The sequence below is a fragment of the Seriola lalandi genome, unplaced genomic scaffold (genome assembly GCF_002814215.2).
Source record: "Seriola lalandi dorsalis isolate HSWRI2012SDOR001 ecotype SW California unplaced genomic scaffold, Sedor1 jcf7180002054662, whole genome shotgun sequence".
NCBI classification, from domain to species: Eukaryota; Metazoa; Chordata; class Actinopteri; order Carangiformes; family Carangidae; genus Seriola; species Seriola lalandi.
This window is the reverse complement of record NW_019525215.1, coordinates 1-20,223: the sequence shown is the minus strand read 5'-3', so window position 1 is coordinate 20,223 and position 20,223 is coordinate 1. Positions and strand designations below refer to the sequence as shown.

The 20,223-nt window shown below is 44.3% G+C and overlaps 1 protein-coding gene across 1 annotated transcript in view; it reads left to right on the top strand.

Annotated features, from left to right (window-relative positions):
• The window catches only part of akap6 (A kinase (PRKA) anchor protein 6), a 157,263-nt gene extending 138,840 nt beyond the window's left edge, over positions 1-18,423 (top strand). The window contains exons 19-22 of the mRNA XM_023421059.1: positions 5,942-8,884; positions 9,849-11,033; positions 13,510-13,608; positions 15,463-18,423. Of these exons, the coding sequence (XP_023276827.1) occupies positions 5,942-8,884; positions 9,849-11,033; positions 13,510-13,608; positions 15,463-15,507 (4,272 nt within the window). The 3' untranslated portion in view covers positions 15,508-18,423. The remainder of the gene's footprint in view (positions 1-5,941; positions 8,885-9,848; positions 11,034-13,509; positions 13,609-15,462) is intronic.
• The last annotated feature ends 1,800 nt before the right edge of the window (positions 18,424-20,223 follow it).

Sequence of the window (20,223 nt, the reverse complement as noted above, 5' to 3'; positions counted from 1 at the left end):
AGAGAGAGAGAGAGAGAGAGAGAGAGAGGGAACCAGGGAGAAGGGGGAGGGATGTAGAGAAAGAACCAGAGAGGCATATATCTGGGTGGTTTAGCTTATAAAAAAACACTTCTGCTGAGTGATAAAACGATTGTCCTCTCCTGGTTTGTGTGTGTGTGTGTGTGTGTGTGTGTGTGTGTGTGTGTGTGTGTGTGTGTGTGAGAGAGTGTCCTTGCTTGGGTGCAGCTGCCTGATGTTTGTGTGTAATGGTTTGTTTCTGCAGGTGAAAGCAACTAATGTGTGTGTTACTGTGCAAATGCGTATGTGTGTATAATGAGCATTTGTGTGTGTGTGTGTGTGTGTGTGTGTGTGTGTGATGTCTACATACTAAAACTCAGACCAGTGTGATTAAAACTGAAGCAATTTGTCGATTAATCAATTAGTTGTTTGTCACAAAATTAATTGACTTGAGTCACTGATCACAGAAACTTTCTCTGGTTCCTGTTTAATATGTTTTTTATATAAAGTCCTCAGGTTTGAAACACTTTGTATAGAGTAAGATAAGAAGATGGTTAGCTTAGCTTAGCATAAAGACCTTAGCCTAACAGCTAACCGTCTTCTGGTTTTAGCCTTGTATTTAACACAGAGAGTGAAAGTGTTTTGTCTCAGCCTCGGTGAGAAAGTTCATTCCTTTAAACTTCCTCTTTTGTTTTTGTGCATTTTGATTAAAACTCAAAATTAAAAAGATATTTAGTTTTACATTTTTATATTTATGAGTTTCTTCCAATAAAAAAAAAAAATCCCTTCACAGTCTTGAAATGGTTTGGATGTGACTCTACACCTTCACCTCATTAGACAACACTCTGCTAGCTTTCTGTTTTGCTAGCTACCTGTATGCTACACAGTTTAATATAGCAGTAAATCATTTGTTCAAACTGGAAACCGACTCCAAACAAGAAGAAGAAGAAGAAGAGACTTGTACAGGATGATGTATCACAATGCTAATGACTTAACACTAATTGATAACATGCGTGTTCAGCTTGACATCCAACAGCTAAGAATGTGATGCTAACGTTAGCTAAACTCCTGATCCTGGTCGTGATCGCCAGCTCTTACTTAGCTACTTTAGCTAACTTAGCTATCAAATACAGATAATGAGCTCTGGCTGACCTGTGCTCTGAGGCCCCTGGTTTCACCTCAGCACAAAGACCATCACAGGTGTGATGTGGCGAAGCGGTAAGGACAGCACCACCCTGCGAGGCTGCCTGTCCAAGGTGGAAATCCTCAGCCATGGCGTTGACTGCTTATTCCGCTCATGCTACACCTTGTATCATATGTAAAACACCACATGGACACGAGTTTGATTGGACGGGGTCTTTAGGATTCATCCTCTGAGAATCACAAACATCCACAACAGATTTAATGGCCGTTTGGGAAGCAGTTGATCAGTGAACGGACGGATAGATCAGCATCAAACACATGAGGTCGTGCCTGTTAAATGATCAAATATCTGGTATGAGAACCCTGAGGGTGACCTCTGCGGCTGCAGCAGCCCCACCATGCAGTCACGGTTTGCTTTGAACCTGTGATTTTGTATCAGAGGCGTTGTTATGGTACGAGACACATTTTCTCCTCTTCTTATTCCAGGAAGAGTTGGTGTGTATGTGCCGCTGTTCGCAGAGCAGATGAAGGATCCTGTTTTATCTTTGATTTGATGTAAATGAGTCTAAATTAAAGCTGCAGGGTGTTATGGGGATGAGGTTTCACAAAGTATACCTGTAAGTCGAATGTAATATATGGAAATTATATTTTAGAACACTTTCCTCATGATTATGAAATATATTTTAGAGAGGAGTTATGAGCAACATATGGAGGTTTTCATTCACCGTTTGCAATTACATTCAAAGCAGCCTGTCTGCTCCTCCACTCTGCATGGAGAGGTGATTTATCTGCGCGCTCCTATTCATTTTGAATCAGACCGGTGATGCCGGTGCTCCCTCAGCACTTTGACAACTGGTACAGCAGAGAGCCAGCAGAGACTCCAGCAGCAGCAGAAGCTCCAGGAGGAGCACAGGCACATGAATAATCACCCAGATGCTGCTAGATAGCCGCGCTCTCCTTGGGCCTTCAGATGCTATGCTAACAAATGGGAGCAGTCAAACCAGAGCTAATGGGAAAAAAAAGTTTCCCTTTTCCACCCCCAAAAAACACTGCACAGGTCCCCCCCTGTGCACACACACACACACACACACACACACACACACACATTGTCACAAGCTGCGATTAAAGCGGGAACTACAGTGAGGAGGAGCCGCTGTAAACACCACAGTCTGATAAAGTTCATGTGAAGATGCTCACAGTCTGATCACAGTAAAAAAAAAACTGACCAGGTGACTTTGACCTGTTGACTGTATAAATCAGCAGGTTGACATGAAACGTTCTGATCTCCTTCCTGGTTCCCAGACGATCAACATTATTGATTTTAAACGAGGGCGTAGGTTTGGTATCAGCATTGGTCGGGATGCAACAAACCGGCCAATCAAAGAGACTTAAAGATCTGACTTTATTTCATTAGTTAGTTAATAGTAATTTACAGTTAATAGCATTTATTTAATCAACATCATTTTAAAACCTAAAACCCTGAAGATGCACCTGTTTCCTCATCAGCTGCTCTACTTCCTACTAAATAATTCATTCATGACATTTTCATGGGATTCATGGGAAAGAAATTCAACTCATACTTTGATATATCCACCATTTTGTTTACTCATGCTAGCAACCTGATGGTTAATGCTAGCTAGCATGGTTAAATAACATCAGTTGACAGTTTTCCACGGTGGAAAGGCTGATGACATTAGTTACCATGACATGAGCATTCGGATAGCCTCCCCCCTTTCAGCCAATCAAATGCTAGCATTCCTAAATTGGTTGTCTTGGAGACGTAGCCTCTTGGAAAGCACATCAGAATAATCTAATATGACTTCACTCCGAACATAGCATGAACGAGTTCACTTAGACATTGGTGGGAACAATTCTGTATTCCCAAAGTATTGGTGTCCCTACTGTCCATATGCAAACCTACGCCCATGATTTAGAGACCGGGACCTTTTTGTCTAGAGCAGTGTTTCTCAAACTTTTTCACACCAAGGACTTAACCATTAAAATAAAGCTCACAGATCACCTGACTCCCCAGATAGTTCAGTAGTGTTGTGGTGATGTTTTAACTGTCAAATACCTGTATCAAGTTGTTGCACCTGTTCTGTCCGTTGTCCCAAGGAATGCAACCTGTTAGCTTCATCCACATTTCCGTACAACTGTCACACCGATCATTTCTGATGTAAATCTCAAAGATAAAGTATAAACTGGAGAAGCTATGCTAACAGACAAACAGACAGTCGCAGCGAAGTCCAACAACACTGTTAAACAACCAGTTCAAATAATAATGTTTGGATTTATATACGAGTTGATTTAAAGGAGCTATTTGTAGGTTTTGCTATCGCTACATAGCTAGAGTTAGCATTAACAGCTGTTTACTTACCAGTCTTGCCAAATGAACGCTACTGTGACACGGTATCGGAAAGTGACGAGACGGGCCAGAGCTAGCTGGTTAGCATGCTAACTTCAGTAGAAAGAAAGAAGTGATAGAGATAGAAGCAAAATAAGAGGGTTGGTTTCTGTCACTGGAGACAGTTCTAGGTGATTGATAGAAGGAAGTTTGAGCCTGAATATAATGCTAACGCTAGCTATGTAGCAATAGCAAAACTTACAAATAGCTCCTTTAATATCGAAAACAACACATATAAACTACTCTCTACTACTCACAGACAGTTTGACAAACATTTAACACTTCAGTGTGTCGACCACTGAAGCCTGTAGAACGTTTTCTAAACAACATAACGATTTAAATGCCCTCAGCCTGTGTGCTGACATCTTTATTCATCTGACATTTATGATTTTGCAGTACATCTCAATTAAACACAAATCAAACACACAGCTCAATTTATCTCCTTTTTTCTCTCTATCGGTTTAAAAGTCAAAGTCCCCAAAATTTGGGGAATTAGTTTTTTCTTTTTCATTCATCAATTGTCGCTACGACTGAGAAAAACTCCAGATGTGTTTTAACCGCTGAGTCCCGGTTCTCCTTACACACCCTGCACATGTGGGCACATCTGGAAACAGGCCGGTGATTTTAGTGTCTCAGTATCAGAGATATGAAACCCCAGTGAGCACATGTATAAATAAAATCAACAATATAAATTCAGTGTGGTTTCATTCGGACCCTCTAAGGCCAGTAAATCCTGCGGAAAGCTCGGGGAACATCTGCTCCGACAGTTTCCAGAGGAACACCCCGGCACGTTGCTGGAGTCTGGGCGGGAAATTATCACCACTGTTTGACTGGTAGATTTGTCTGCGCTGCCAAGCTCTTCGTCTTTGGCGGGTTCCCAGCAACACTTTAGAGTTATTTCCTGCTTCTTCTTCTTCTTGTTTTGAAAGTGTTTTTGAAGCCACCGTGGCGACCGGACACCGCGAGTCACCTCCCCTCCTCCGCCTGCAGTCGTTAAAATACCCACAATTCAGCTGTAAACTGTTACGGAATTATAGAAATTAGATAAATTACAGATATAAATTATATACAAGGTTTTCGTGGGTCATCAAATACTCGATTTGATTGGATTAAGCTGATTGATAGCCTCTCCCCTCAGCGCTGAATGTGTTTTTGAATGCGTCTGCAGCGGCAAAACCCAGTTCAGTCATTACCCCCATCTCCCTTATCAGCACAAGGGGAATAAACACAAATCTAATAGAAATTCATTACACAGACCCACATCCACACACACACACTCTCACACACACACTCTCACACACACAGAGCCAACTAGTTTATTAGATTAATAGGCTATGAATGGCTAATACGAATTACCCCCCTCTCTTGTTAATGAGACGCGGAGCAATTTGTATAATTATGTCTGTGGAAGGGAAGAATTCCTGTGTCTAAGCATATTTTTAGACAGCCGAGCTTTCTGAAGGATTTTGATTACGTATTTACTTTGGGGTTTTCAGCTTCGTGCTCTTTCTCTCAGAAGTCGTTTTTGAATAATTCATCGCTTTGTTCCAGAGCGGAATAATTTGTGTTGAGATTTATGAGCAATTGCTTTGGGGTGGGCTGATTTTACTCTTTTTTTTTTTTTTTAAATGATCACAGAACGTGTTCTATCAGAGTCGGGTGTCAGCGTGTCTCTTTCAAACAGAGTCCACACAGCGCTCTCAGGGAGGACACAGGATTTGCGACACGTCTTTTTAAAGAGTTTGGTGCCAAAACAACAACAACAAAAAAAGAAAACCATAACCTATACTCCCTCAGCGTTTGATAGCACAAACTAAAACATTTGCTGCACTTTAAATGATAATAGAAAACCGCCTTTCTTTAACAACAACACACTTATGAACTGGACCCTCTGGATTTTAAACCACGCTGCCTCAGACTTCTGTCTGAACAGAACTCATGTTTGGGTTTTTTTTTTTGGATTGAAAAAGAGGAAAATGTGAATCGTTAAGCTCCGTTTCCTGGAAATTAGTGTCAGTAACATTCGACAAGACGTAATTAGGCAGTTTCAAGAAAGTGACACTTGCTTCGAGGAAGGTTTTGATTGATTTAGGATTCAATATTTGCCGAAATGCCTGTGTATTAAGTGGTGAACACCCACACACAGCATTTAGTCTCAGGGTGAAGTTGTGGATGAAGATTAATCTGTCAGATTCTGAACATGTCCTCTTTATGTCAGCAGTGACCAACCTGAGGAACAGTGACTCGTACACTGAAGATGAGATCAATATAACGATGCTTCCAGTGTTTAGCTACAATCCTTGACTTATTGATTTTCTGTGTGTGACGTCTCGTATCGGATGGGATCGTGTTTATGACCTTTGTCTTTTTTCTTCCTCTCTCCTCTTTCCTCTTCAGGTTCCTGGAAACTTTCTTGAACCGGGTCTGGTCGACCTCCACCAGATCAGCCCGGTCCCGGCCGGTCCCGTGGCACCGGCGCCGGATGACTCCTGGGAATGGGACGAGACCGACATGACGATGACAGAACCGGAGCCGCAGGAAGCACCGGAGCCCGACCTCATGCTCCACCTCCCCTCAGAACCGGATCTGCCTCCGGACGGCGCTCTGTCCAACGGGAATCAGCCGGACAGGGTTCGAACCGGCGTCCCAGCCAATCAGTGTCCTGAGAATATGTCCAGTATTATGAGAGGATCCTCATCAGAGGTCCAGCCCAGCTTGTCCTCCCAACCCGTCCCCCCCAACAACAACATCTACCAGGTGTACAGCCTCCATAACGTGCAGCTCTACAGACAGCCGCCGTTTCCTCACACTCCTTCCTCTCTGCTCAAAACCAAACCAGGGAAACAGAAACAACAACTCCTGCTGAAGAGCCTGAGTAAAGACTCCTCCTTCTCCTCCATCGAGTCCCTCCCAGACCTCCTGGGGGGTCTGGTGTCAAACAGCCAAGGAGGAGATAGGATCACGGGATACCGGGACGGGGAGAGCGAGCGGGAGGGCGGCAGAGGAAGCGGCCAGTCGGCGAACAGTCGGCGGTCAGAGTGCGAGAGTGGGATCGTCAGTGATACGGGAGACATGGAGACGGCGACCAACTCCGAAATCCAGGGAGAGGAAGAGGAGGACGAGGAGGAGAGGAAGGATGGAACCAAGTTCAACCAAAGAATCAAGACGGAGGAGAAAGGATGGAGGAGAAACAGAGAGGAGGAGAAGAGGAGGAGGCACAGGAGGGGAGGAGGGGAGGCGGTCGAGATCCTGATCAACGGGCGAGGGATCCTGACGCCCGCCGACTCTGACTCTGACTTTGAGGTGGGTGGACATTCCTCCAAGCCCTTCAAGCCCCGCAGTGACATCACAGCGTTCAAAGCTGAGCAGTTTAACGGCCTGGAGACGCCTCCCGCCATCAGCCGCCACGCCTCCAGTCCCGTGTTATCCCAGGGCTCCTCTCTGGAGTCGCTGCTGGCGCTGGGCGTGGAGCTGTTTCCCTCCAAAGACCCGCTGCAGCGTAGCGCCTCTCTGGAGAGCTGCCTGGCCCCGTGTCGCGGCGCTGAGGCGGAGACCGGGGGCAGCATGGCGAGCCTGGGGGAGCTGGACCTGGGGCAGAGCCGGGAGGTGGATGGAGAAGAAGCGGGGAAGGAGGAGAAGGTTGAACATGCGCAGGGAGAACCGTCCTCCGGGGAGCTGAGCCGAAGAACCCTCGACCTCCTGAAGCGCCTGGAGGACATCCAGAGTCCTCTGGCGGCGAAGATGACCCGCAGCGTTTCTGACATGACGCTTCGGAGCAGCTCCCTGCAGCGGAGCAGACTTCCCGCCTCCCCCTCTCTTGGAGGCCGACACGCGCCCCTCTCTGGGATCTCGGGCTCCTCCCGGAAAGGACCGCCGTCTCTGATCAACGAGAGCTCAGCCACAGCGTCGCTGACGGAGCTGAGCAGCACCGAGGACTCGTCTCTGGGCTCCGAGGATTTCGCCATGCTCAGAAATCAACGCCACATCTTCCTGGATCCCACCATGGCGGCAAACGCCAACTCGGGCTCCTGTAGGAAACGTTGCCATGGAAACAGCCGGGGAGGGCAAGGGATGGATGAAGCGGACGCGGCGAGTCTGAGCATGGTGGTGAACGTGTCTTCGGCGTGCACAGACGAGGACGAGGACGACAGCGACCTCCTTTCATCCTCCACGCTCACGCTCACCGAGGAGGAGCTCGGCGTGCGGGACGGAGAGGACGAGGAGGAGGACAGGCTGAGCGGCGCCTCCTCCGGCAACGAGGACGACGAGGATGACGATGAGGAGGAGATGGAGGGCTCCTACGTGCTGGGGCTGGAGTACATGAAGAGGGAGCTGCAGAGTTGGATCCGATCTCCTCGCACCTCCTCCTCCTCTAAAACCGAGGCGGGCCTCCGTGACGAGCTGCAGTGTGGGACCCACCTGTCCTCCGCCTTCACCGGCTCCTCCCAGAACAAGGAGCCGCACTGTTTTCTGAACCGCTCAGCCGCAAAGCTGATGGAGACCAACGCTAACAGTGGCAACAACAAGGTGAAAAGAGAGAAGAAGGAGCAGCAGGAGGAGGAGGAGGAGGAGAACAGGAGGAACGCCACCAGAAGCTACATCAGCCAGTTTGTAGACGACGTGGAGAACGGGAACGTGGAGCAGAGCTGTTTGAAAGGGAAGGACGAAGACGACGAGCTTCTCAGGGAGGAGTCCAGCGTGTTCACCAAGAAAGGAGAGTCGCTGAGGGAGGTGTACGTGTTCGCCAAAACCGGAGAGTCGATTCAAGACGTCGGCGACCTGATCGTGAAAACAGAATCAAACTCAACCAAGGTGCCGTCTTCATCGCCGACCCGCGAGCTCCTCCCGCTCAAACGCGCTTCCTCATTGGTGGGAGAGCTGCGGGGAGAGCTGCCCTGTCACAGCTCCTCCCTCCCCTCGCCTCCCTCCTTCTCGCCAGTTGAGGACTGCAGATCCCACGATGCTATGCACAACAGCAGGCCGGCGGTCGGCGGCAGGAAGGCCATCACCATTCAGGAGAAGTTCAAGTTCTCGTCGTTCGTTACAGAGGAGACGAGGAGGGAGGTCCGAGACAAGGACTCGTCCCTGCCTCCGAAAAGACGCCACAGCTCCCACTCGTCCTGCTTCCACCACCTCCCCTCCCCCTCCTCCGCCCTGCATCCCTGCGGCGGGGACGAGGGCAAGAAGGAGAACGTGCACGACTTCGTGATGGAGATCATCGACTTGACTTCGCTGGCGCTGAAGAGCAAAGAGGATCAGCCTGAAGAACCGAACCGGGCCGAGACCGGCGGGTCGGGTCCAGACCACAGCTCCGCATCACTGACGCAGATCAGAGACAAGGTGACGTGTTCATGACCAAACTCACTTTACATCACAAACATAAACCTCATTAACCCTCCCAGGTCTGAGGGCGTTCTCATTATTTCTTTATAAGATGAAACCAGGTGTTTTATGTCTCCGACTCTTTACACCGAGCAAACATCATCCGGCCCAAACGCTGAGAAACTGAAGCCCAGTTCCCCCAGTTCATTTCTTCAGATCTCTGCTGAAAACAAACCTTTACTGATGCGATGTGTTCACCAGCGTCTTAGGTTCATTAGAATAGTGCAACACGTGAGTCAGATAGTAGATAAATGTAGAATAAAAGCCTGTTGTCACTTTACTGTAACCAGATTTTAGAGGCTCCAGCTCTGAGTCTCTTACGATCTCACGAGAATATGAAACGGAAAGTGGAGAGTCGACAGATTCAAACAACATTTAAACCACATTTCTGCGCGGCGTCATCACAGAGATATTAATAGAAACATGCGTGGGGCTCAGAAGGTTAAAGAGGAAACAGCTGCTGCAGATGTTGAAAACAAACATCTTTGCAGATGCAGCGTCTGAAGTCTGACCTCGAGGAAAAGTAGTGAAAGTTCTCTCAGTTGATTTGCTCACTGAGTCGCAGTAATTCAATAAATCGCATCACGGATCATAACTTTTAGGATGTAATGACTAATTTCTTCAGTATCTATCGCGAGTGAGGAAAATCTAAAAGCTAATCAGTTCTCAGTCTTCCTTTGATTTCTGAAAAGAAGAAGAAATCAGGCAGAAAAAACTTTGCTCATGTAAAAAGTGTAAAATATTAATATGCAAATGGGGGCTGGGCGGTTTGGTAATCATGTCAGGTGTGTATATAGATATAGATATAGATATAGATATAGATATAATAGAAAAGGAGAAACAGAGAGAGAGAATGGGTTTAAGGACATGTCACGTCAGAAATACATAAATAAACCTCCTGCTCCTGCTGCTCCTCCTCCAGGTGCTGGAACACTCCCACCGGCCGCTCCACCTGCGTAAGGGAGACTTCTACTCCTACCTGTCTCTCTCCTCCCACGACAGCGACTGCGGCGAGGTCAGTCAGTGCTCCGAGGACAAGAGCTCCACGCCGGCGCCCTACAGCATCCCGTCGTACGTGACGCCGACGCAAGGCCTCCGTAGCCCGAGCCCCCCCGAGCTGTTCACCAGCACCTCCAGACGCTCCTCCCCCATCCTCGACTCCAGGAGCAACCTCTGCGCCCTGGATCTGACTGCAGCTGAGAGCCCCTCCCTGTCCCTGCCCCCCAGCCCTGACATCAGGGATGAGGAGACCCTGTTCGCGGCCTGCACGGAGGAGGTTTACCTGGGCCCGCCCCTCTGCTACAGCATGGCGCCCACCAGGAAGCCGCGGAGGAACCTGCTGAAGGAGGATTTGTCTGGCTGCAGTCCATCGCACTCAGAACCGAACGGTACCTGGCCTCCAGAGGGGCCTGGTTCCAAACCTGGTAATAGTCTGAGCCGCTCGTCAGACCGGGATCACCTGGATTTCCCGGGGTCCGGCCCCACAGTGCCAACAGAAGAGACCCAGAGCTGCTTCCCTCCTCTCCTGGAGCCTGGCTACAGCTCATTTTCCACCTCCTCGCCCTCAGCCACCGTCTCCTCGTCCTCCTCCCGCTCCCTCCGGGTGCCCGGCTCCACACCGAAAGACAGCAGCCCTCCCTCTCCTCCCAATGTGTCCTCTGGCGCCGAGGAAGAGAAGCAAGGTGAGGACCCGTACCTCCTCTGTGATGTCGCTGGAGGAGAAGTCGCGGTCGCTGCGAGTGTCAGTGCGCCGCGGGAGGAGAGGAGTCGTAATGAGGGGCCTCCTTATCTTAATCCCTGGGCGCGTGTCGCCCCGATAGACTCCTCCGCAGCCGAATGTTTGGCAGATACTAAAACGCTTGAATCCAATATGGGCGCCGTAATGACCAAGATAAGTGTCTGCAGCTCCGCTACAAATCCCTCAAAAGAGCCAGCCGCCACGCGTATTAATCCCAAAATTAACTGCTCGGCGATGAGAGAGGCTGATAGGGAGGAGGGGGGGAGGCGAGGAGAGGTGGATGCTCGGCGGGTGAAGCAGGAGGAGAAGGGGAGACGAGGAGGGCGGAGCGGCTCGCAGCAGGAAGCGAAGACAGTGGCGGCAAAGCAGGTTAGTGTTCCACATATTAGCCCGATCCGCTATCTCAGGACATTATACAGGCCTTGATACCGCACTTCACCTCTCTACTCCAGGTATTAGTCCGAGCCGAGCCCCTCGCTGGGGATGAATGTAATGAGGCCGCTGTGCGTTTCTCTCATTTCCATTTCTGAGGCCGGACAGACGTGAGAGGTGCTGATACGCTTCACCTCCCCCCTCCTCCCCCCTCCTCTACACTCACACCTGTACTTTCTTTTCTCTTTTTCTCCTCTTTCTCCTCATGTTTCTTTTCCTTTCTTCCTTCCTTCTTTTTTCCTCCTTCTCTCTTTTCATCACCTTCACCTCCTCATATCTCCTCCCCTCCTCTGTTTCTCTCCTTTATCTCCTCCTCTCCATTTCACACCCGTACTCTTGTCTCCTTTTCTCCTCTTTCTCCTCATGTTGTTTCTTTCCTCCTGCAGGTATCTCCCCCTCCCTCCCCCTCCCTCCCTCAGGTGTTATTGGAGGGGGGGGGGGGTTGCAGACTTCTCAGTTCTTCAGTTAAGAGGTTAAGGTCCACAGAACAACATCAGCATAATCACTATCAGTCAGATTTTATTAGGGTTCATCAGCTATGAGCTTTTTCTTCCTGCAGTGATCCTTCTCTTCATGTCGTCGCTGAATTCACCTGTTTCTGCTTCTTTTTAAACTTTCTGTTTCCTCATGCAAATGGCTTTTGCTCCTGCTCAGTTAAAGAGGAGCTCAGCTGATCCGCTGCGTGTCTGTCTCATGTTAATGCAGCGAGGTGTCCTGTGTGGGATTTAAACCGCCGTAAATAAGACTTTTACTGCCCTGTAGCACAGAATCAGGTTCATTCATCTTCCGCCGGAGGATCCAGACAATTACTCGGACCGACTCTGGTTTTCCAAACGATCTGCTAATAGACAGCGCGGCGGTTTTCCCTTCGAGGACGAGAATCTATCAACAAGACTTAAGAGTTCCCACGAGTGGCACCTGGATGCTGCGATATTCATTACACCCCCCAGCAGTAAGAGGGACGGGTCACAACAACACTGACCACAATCAAGTCATTTCAGTGGATTAGCTGGTGGGGGCTTTAGTGTAGGAAACTATGAGATCAGCTGTGTCACACTGAGCAGGCTCACACAGCTGTCTCTGCTCCGAGTGATGCTACAGCTACACTTAGCCAACATGCTAGCTAGGTAAGTTAGCTGCTGGCTAAATCTGACAACGAATCACTTTTGTCAAAGCAGGAAATGAAGCACCTGGTGGTTTATTTTTATTCCAGCATGTGACATGTTTGTGACATGTTTGTGGTTATTGTCTGCTCTCTGCAGTAATTAGCCAGCTCCCTTCTCTCTGCTATAAATGTGATTTAATGAAGGACTGTAGCTCAAGTGAAGCGGGTGATGGCGGCTGTGGTTTCAGTGATGGAGTCTAATGTGTCAAATATCTTAGTATTTGTTTATTATGCAGAAATTTTCTGTTGTCATATTACAAAAAATGTTTTATGGTTTTTATTTCTGAGATTCTTTTTTTTATGTTTTTAAAATTTGATTTATGTATTTTTTTTGTATTTTAAAATGTTTATATTTGTATTTTAGCTTTTTCATATTTTTCATATTTTTTGTATGTGGCTCTTTTATTTTTTTATTTTTTAGAATTTATTTTTATTCTCACATTTTTAACTTGAGAATTTTTTTTTAATGTCTGAGTTTTTATTTTTCTGCTAATGAGATTTTATTAATGTGTTTTTGAGATTTTATCTTTTGCACTTTTGAGATGAAGTTTTTTCTCCCTGTGGTCGTGCAGCGGAGGATTCAGAGGTTTGGAGAGAATCCTGACTCTCAGCGGTTTCCTCCTATAGTTTCCTCATTATCTTATAAATTCATTAAAACGGCACCAAACAAAAAGAAAAGACAGAGATGGGGGTCGATGTGCGTCTACATGTATGTGTGCATGTAAGCATGACAGTGTGTGTGTGTGTGTGTGTGTGTGAATTGGTAACACTGGTAGACGTATGGGGAGGGATAATAGCTACACAAGTCTTTACAAAGTGATTAGTGGTGAACCAATTAAGAGAGCGTGGTGGAGAGGGGGAGAGAATTGTTTTCGGCCTGATGCTCGTTGTTTTAATTTGCAGCTTTTCATCAGTTTGGGCTCAAAGAAAGAACAAGCCGATTAGAAAACAAAGACAAACAACGTTTCAGCCCGATAATGCTGTTTTGATTTATTCTTCTCTCCCTTCTCTTGTTTGTCTCTCTCCTTTACTCGCTCTCTCACCATCCATCACCACCTCTCTCTCTCTCTCTCTCTCCCTTTTTGTCACTGTTAAAGAATAAAGTGGGATTTTGTTTAACTTTCATTTGACGAAACCAGTTTCTGTGTCGACTCTCTTCTTCTTCTCTTTCTCTCTTTTTGATCTGTCTCAGCCTTTTCTCTCCCTTTCTCTAATTTGTAACTTCCGTTTTTTCTCCCTCCCTCTCAGGTGAGCGCTCAGTCGGCTGTCAATCATGCCACCAGAGCAGCACAGGGGCGGAGCCAGGCCTCAGTGAGACACCCCGCCTCCAGGACAGGGACAGTTAGGGTAAGTTAACAGCGTCGCTTGAAGGTGATGATGTAATGATGTCACTGCCGATCAACCAATCACAGAGTCAGGACTGAAGACAGAGGCGGTCCTTTTCAAGCTGCGATGTCGTTTCACTAATAAAAACATACACCACACTTTGTATGACACATGCACACGGTATCACTTCTGAACTTTCATATTAATATAACATAATTATATAATATGATTAATAACAACAGTGAAATGTTGAATCCAGATTCAGCTGCTAAAACAAAAGGAACCAGACTCATCAATAATTCATTTTTATTGCAGGTTTCAAAGTCATTTAAGTTCTTTGTGTAACAGGAAATGTATGAAGACGGAGACGAATCAAAGCAGCAGATCTTCCAGTAGAAAATCAACTTTCTGTCGAGAGAAGAAACGTTTCCTGTTGCAGAAATATTTGTTAAGAAATAAATGTTTACAGCACTGACAGTGACGTCGTCAGTATTTACCACTTCAACATTATCAGCTGAAATAAGAATAAATAAACATAAACATATATACAGTATATGTGTGTATATATATATATATATACACATAAGTGTCACGTGACCTCACAGGAATAGTTTCGTCCAGTTCCATGAATTATTGTGTGATTTTAAAAACTCCAGGTTTCACACGAGCAGAGAATTCGTTGAGGATTTCTTCTTCTTTTCTGTTTTTAAAATCAAATCAAACCAGGAAGCTGCAGAACACACACACAGATCATCACTGATCTGTGTGTGTGCGTGTGTGTGTGTGTGTGTGTGTGTGTGTGTGTGTGTGAGTGTGTGTGTGAGTGTGTGTGTGAGTGTGTGTGTGTGTGAGTGTGTGTGTGAGTGTGTGTGTGTGTGTGTGTGAGAGATGTGGCCGCCCTATGGGCGCCTCCAGGGCTAAGCAAAACCTACTGCCCCTATACTCCAAACACACACAAACTAACACACACAGACACACACACACACCCCCGAGGGCAGGGCATAAAAGTCCAGGTAGAAGCTCTGACAGCCCAACAGCTGCAGGTTAGACAGACATGTTGTTCACACACACACACACACACACACACACACACACACACCAGAGGACAAACCTGCATACACACTCACATGCAAAGAAATACACACATGAAAGTGCAAAATCAAGCTCAGTGTATATACACACACACACACACACACACACACACACACACAACGCATGTAAACCCATGACAAAGGACACACACACCCACACACACACACATCATATCAGTGATGCATACAGCTGGTCCTGACCCCCATGGCGTGCCCCAGTCTAGCCCACCTGTTCACACACACAGACACACACACACAGACACACACAGACACACACACACACACACACACACACACACTCTCCTGTGTTTTGCTGCAGACCTTCTGCTGTCTGGGTCACAGAGCACATCATGAGCCGCATTCACGATTGCTTTAATTGCACCTGTGTGTGTGTGTGTGTGTGTGTGTGTGTCTGTGTGTGTGTGTGTGTGTGTGTGTGTGTGTGTGTGTGTGTGTCTGTGTGTGTATCTGATACGGGAGGAAGGTGTGTGATGCAGCTGCAGCTGAATATTCAGTCGGATGTTTGAAACAAAAGTAAATTAAATTAAATATCATTTTAACATCAGAACAAATAGATCAAAAAGAGTAAAATAATAGAATTTGTCCAAAAGCAAGTTGAATGTATGAACGAGTTGAAGAGCGCAGGAAGAAGAGATTTCACAACATATCCAGTAACTAACTGATAAAGAATAAAACACAGATGCAAAAACATTAAGTAATAGAAGCCAAAATAAAGTCCAGTGGATGAACTAACGAGCGTTTCCTGTCTTTCTCCGTCCATCAGAGACTTCCTGTGTTGGGAGCTGGAACCTCCAGGATCCAGCTATAAGGGAGCTCTCTCCCTCTCCTCCCCGCTGAGCTGATCTCTCTTCTGGGCTTCGTCTCTCCGGCTGCCTCCTCCTCTCTGCTTCTGGAGCTTGTCACTCCTCTGATCTCCCAGAATTCACAGCTGTTGACCGAACTGATCTTTAAAAGTCTGGACATTTCAGGGTGACCTTCAGGTTGATTCTTATGTGTTGTGAACAGATCCAGCAGGGATCACTGAGCCTGCTCTCCGACAGGTTTGTGATTGGTCGTGAAGCAGCTTGTAGAGTTTGGCTGAGCTTTACATTTCTGAGGACAATATATAGAACTTACATCCGAATACAGTTTCAGCATCATTTCTAAGAGTTAGGAAGAAACGTATGTAGTGAAATTATATCCAACAATTTAAATGTGGAACAAAACAGCGTACTGAGTTTAAAATCAGGTCGAGGTTGAATGAGGAGAGAGATGTTTCACTGAGTCACAGGTCTGAGAGTTACATGTTGTAGTTGTTACATAAGATTCGGCTGAACAGAAAAAAAACACATTCACCGACAGAGAAATGATGCAACACAATCAGATGCATCTTCTTATGAACTTCATGTTTTTTCAGCTTGTTTTGATGCGTCATGGTTTGACACTGCTAGAAGAATTCACTCACGCCACTCGAACTGTGTTAAACTGTGTGAATTCACGAGTGTGTGGCATCTGAAGGACAAATGAAACACAGACACTTGTTCGTCTGTGGGCTGATGTGGAGAAATGGTGTTGAGTCGACCTGGAATCAGCTGGATGCTCCTGCTTCACACCCTGATAGACCCGTCTTCCTTATTGTGTTTCCTTATTTATCTTATCTACTTCCTGTTCTTTACTGGACCTGAGTCAGTCTGGTTCTACCTTTACAAAAAATACAAAGTCAATCTGAAGACCAATCAGGAATGAGGACGTTAATCCTCCAACAACCAGAGCAGCTGTTCAGGTTGTTGTAACTCGACTTACAGAAATTAAAAACTGTTAAACTGACGTACTTTTTCAATCATACATCGTAGATAAACTGAGACATTTACCTGAAATCTGACCAGTTGAAAATCTTAGTTTGTCTTTGAGCAACCAGCAGGTTCTGTTCTTCTTCATCCTCATTTTCTGGAGCTACCTCAGTATTGTTCTGCCACCACTGCAACACACACATCTTTGGCCAGTTTGCATGACTTCATGCTGTGTTTGACTTTTTGCGCTGCAGATGTGAACATCTTGTTCTCCTGTAAACGTTCTGTTGCACAAGTAGCATGTTATGTCCTGAGACTACACCTGGGTCTGTGTCTATAGATGATGTCAGTATTCCTGTGATTGGTATTTTCACACTTGTAGCTGTGGGAGAAGCTTGATGTCCTGTTGCTGCAGCCTGTGAGTTATACACTAAACTGTCACATCTGGATCCCACAAACACAGAGTCTCTATAATCTGACGAAAGTAAACTTGTTAAAGAAATATGTAAAGGGTGGGAAAAGTTTGTGTTAACCGATAAAAAGAAACCTAGTCCTGATTTACAGATGCATCGCCATTGTTGAGAGACACAAAATACTGTAGAAATTTAGTTAGTGTCAATAAAAGCTACAAATACTAAAACATGTTTAAAAGACCCACATTCACATCAGCACAATCATAATCAAACCTAAATCTTTACGAGATACAAAGAGGCCAATAAGTCGTATTGTAGAAGCTAAACGTTCAAAAATAAAACTGTATTATTGTGATTGAAACGCGAGGTTTGTGGATAGAACGATCTGCGAGGATTCTAGTCAGTCCAGTCAGCACAGTTGGTATTTACCACTCAACTTCTGCTAGAGAGAGGAGGTAGGGGGAACGCTTGGTGAATCTTCTGTAGACCATCTCATCTGGGGAAGGTCAGGGTCAAGCACAGTTGACATACAGTTTACCATTTCGTCAGTTGTTTCCAGCTTCCATACCATTATTTTTCACAAAAGGCAGGGAGTGGTGAGTCCTCTGGCATGCTCATCCTGCTAGCCTTCGGGTATCACTTACCCTGAATCATTTCTGAGACCCTGAAAAGGGAAAAAAATACTTTTTGTGACCAATCATCATTTTGAGACCCTGATTCATCCTAGGAATTGTTGGATATACCTGCTGCTAGGGTTGTGGAAAGAGTAAATGCGCTCATGATGGAAATACTATCCACAATCATTGGGTCATCTCGAGCTCTGCCTGAGAACCTGCTGAATGAAACCATTTCCCAAGCTGAAGGTTGAACCAGGCGTCCAAAAATAAAAACTAAGTAGGAACAAAAATGGTAATTTATCTATGCAACACGACCAAAGTTGGCTCAAGCTGAAGTGGTGTTGTTGTGTAGGTGTTAAGATTTGATGACTGTTGACAAGGACGTGTGTTGTTATTAATACTGCTGTATGTACACCACTACTGTACCATGTATTGTTTTCTTTTTTTATTTTCTAGACAACTCCTGAGATGACGATTAGCAGTGACGCTGGGGTTTGGGTTTGGTGTTGAGACGGGTGTGTGTGTGTGTGTGTGTGTAGGACAAAATAGGGTTTGAAATCTTTAAAATATAATTGTGTGCCTTGCTCTACTGTTACTACTTCTACCTTTTTTTTGTTAATTAAAACCACTGCTTTCCCAGTTAGGTGATGAAAACATGCAACAACAAAAAGAAAAAGAAACAAACAAAAACAGTTTCATGCAAGGTTCATGTTGAGCTTGTGTATATATGAAAAGGTGTAAAACCTTGGTGTAAAATGCAAAGGGAGGAATGCTTGGTGTTTGTGTTTATTTATGTATGTGACCTGTGATGTGAAATATCTTTATTATTAGTATTGGCCATAAAGAGCTTGACTGCATGGTTCCTGCTAACTACAATGTAAAACCAACTGTTGACAAATAAACTTAATTTATTGGAAAAACAAAATTTGGACAAGTGTGATTTGTGCTTCTGTTGTTTTGATTCAATTTTCTTCAGTAAATGCAAAGTTCAGAATGATTCTATAACCATTATGTACAATTCAACAAATTTTTATGGATTATATCCGCTCAATATGTAACAAGGAAGAAATACACTAAAATCTACAGAAAACAATGACTTAAAATATAAAATAAAATATAAATACAAATGCTTGTAAATCAACATGTATAATGATGGTGTGAAATGGACGTCATGACTATACTAAGGCATGAAAACTCATAAATATGTCATAATATAGTAAGGCATAAAACGTGATAAAAACGACATAGTATAGGAAGGCATAAAATGTCATAAAAACCTCATAATATACTTAGTCATGAAAAGTCATAAAACTGTCATAGCATAATAAGGCATGAAAACTCATAAATACGTCATAGTATAGTAAGTCATGAAAACTCATATATACGTCATAGTATAGTAAGGCATAAAAAGTTCATAGTATAGGAAGGCATAAAATGTCATAAAAACGTCATATTATAGTAAGTCATGAAAACTCATAAATACGTCATAGTATAGTAAGGCATAAAAAGTTCATAGTATAGTAAGTCAAAAAACGTCGAAAAAACGTCATAGTATAGTAAGGCATAAAATGTCATAAAAACGTCATAGTATAGTAAGGTATGAAGAGTTCATAGTATAGTAAGTCAAAAAACTCATAAATACGTCATAGTATAGTAAGGCATAAAAAGTTCATAGTATAGTAAGTCAAAAAACTCATAAAAACGTCATAGTATAATAAGGCATAAAAAGTTCATAGTATAGTAAGGCATAAAAAGTTCATAGTATAGTAAGTCAAAAAACGTCATAAAAATGTCATAGTATAGTAAGGCATAAAATGTCATAAAAACGTCATAGTATAGTAAGTCATGAAAACTCATAAATACGTCATAGTATAGTAAGTCATGAAAACTCATAAATACGTCATAGTATAGTAAGGCATAAAAAGTTCATAGTATAGTAAGTCATAAGATGTCATAAAAACGTCATAGTATTGTAAGTCATGAAAACTCATAAATACGTCATAGTATAGTAAGGCATAAAAAGTTCATAATATAGTAAGTCAAAAAACGTCATAAAAATGTCATAGTATAGTAAGGCATAAAATGTCATAAAAACGTCATAGTATAGGAAGGCATAAAATGTCATAAAAACGTCATAGTATAGTAAGTCATGAAAACTCATATATACGTCATAGTATAGTAAGGCGTAAAAAGTTCATAATATAGTAAGTCAAAAAACGTCATAAAAAGTTCATAATATAGTAAGTCAAAAAACGTCATAAAAATGTCATAGTATAGTAAGGCATAAAATGTCATAAAAACGTCATAGTATAGTAAGTCATAAAATGTCATAAAAACGTCATCGTATAGTAAGTCATAAAAACGTCACAAAAACGACATAGTATAGTAAGGCATGAAAACTCATAAATACGTCATAGTATAGTAAGGCATAAAAAGTTCATAGTATAGTAAGTCAAAAAACGTCATAAAAACGTCATAGTATAGTAAGGCATAAAATGTCATAAAAACGACATAGTATAGTAAGGCATAAAAACGTCACAAAAACGACATAGTATAGTAAGGCATGAAAACTCATAAATACGTCATAGTATAGTAAGTCATAAAAAGTCATATAAATGTTATAGTATAGTAAGGCATGAAAGATCATAAAAGCATCAAAGTATAGTAAGGCATAAAACGTCATAAAAACGTCATAGTATAGTAAGTCATGAAAACTCATAAATAC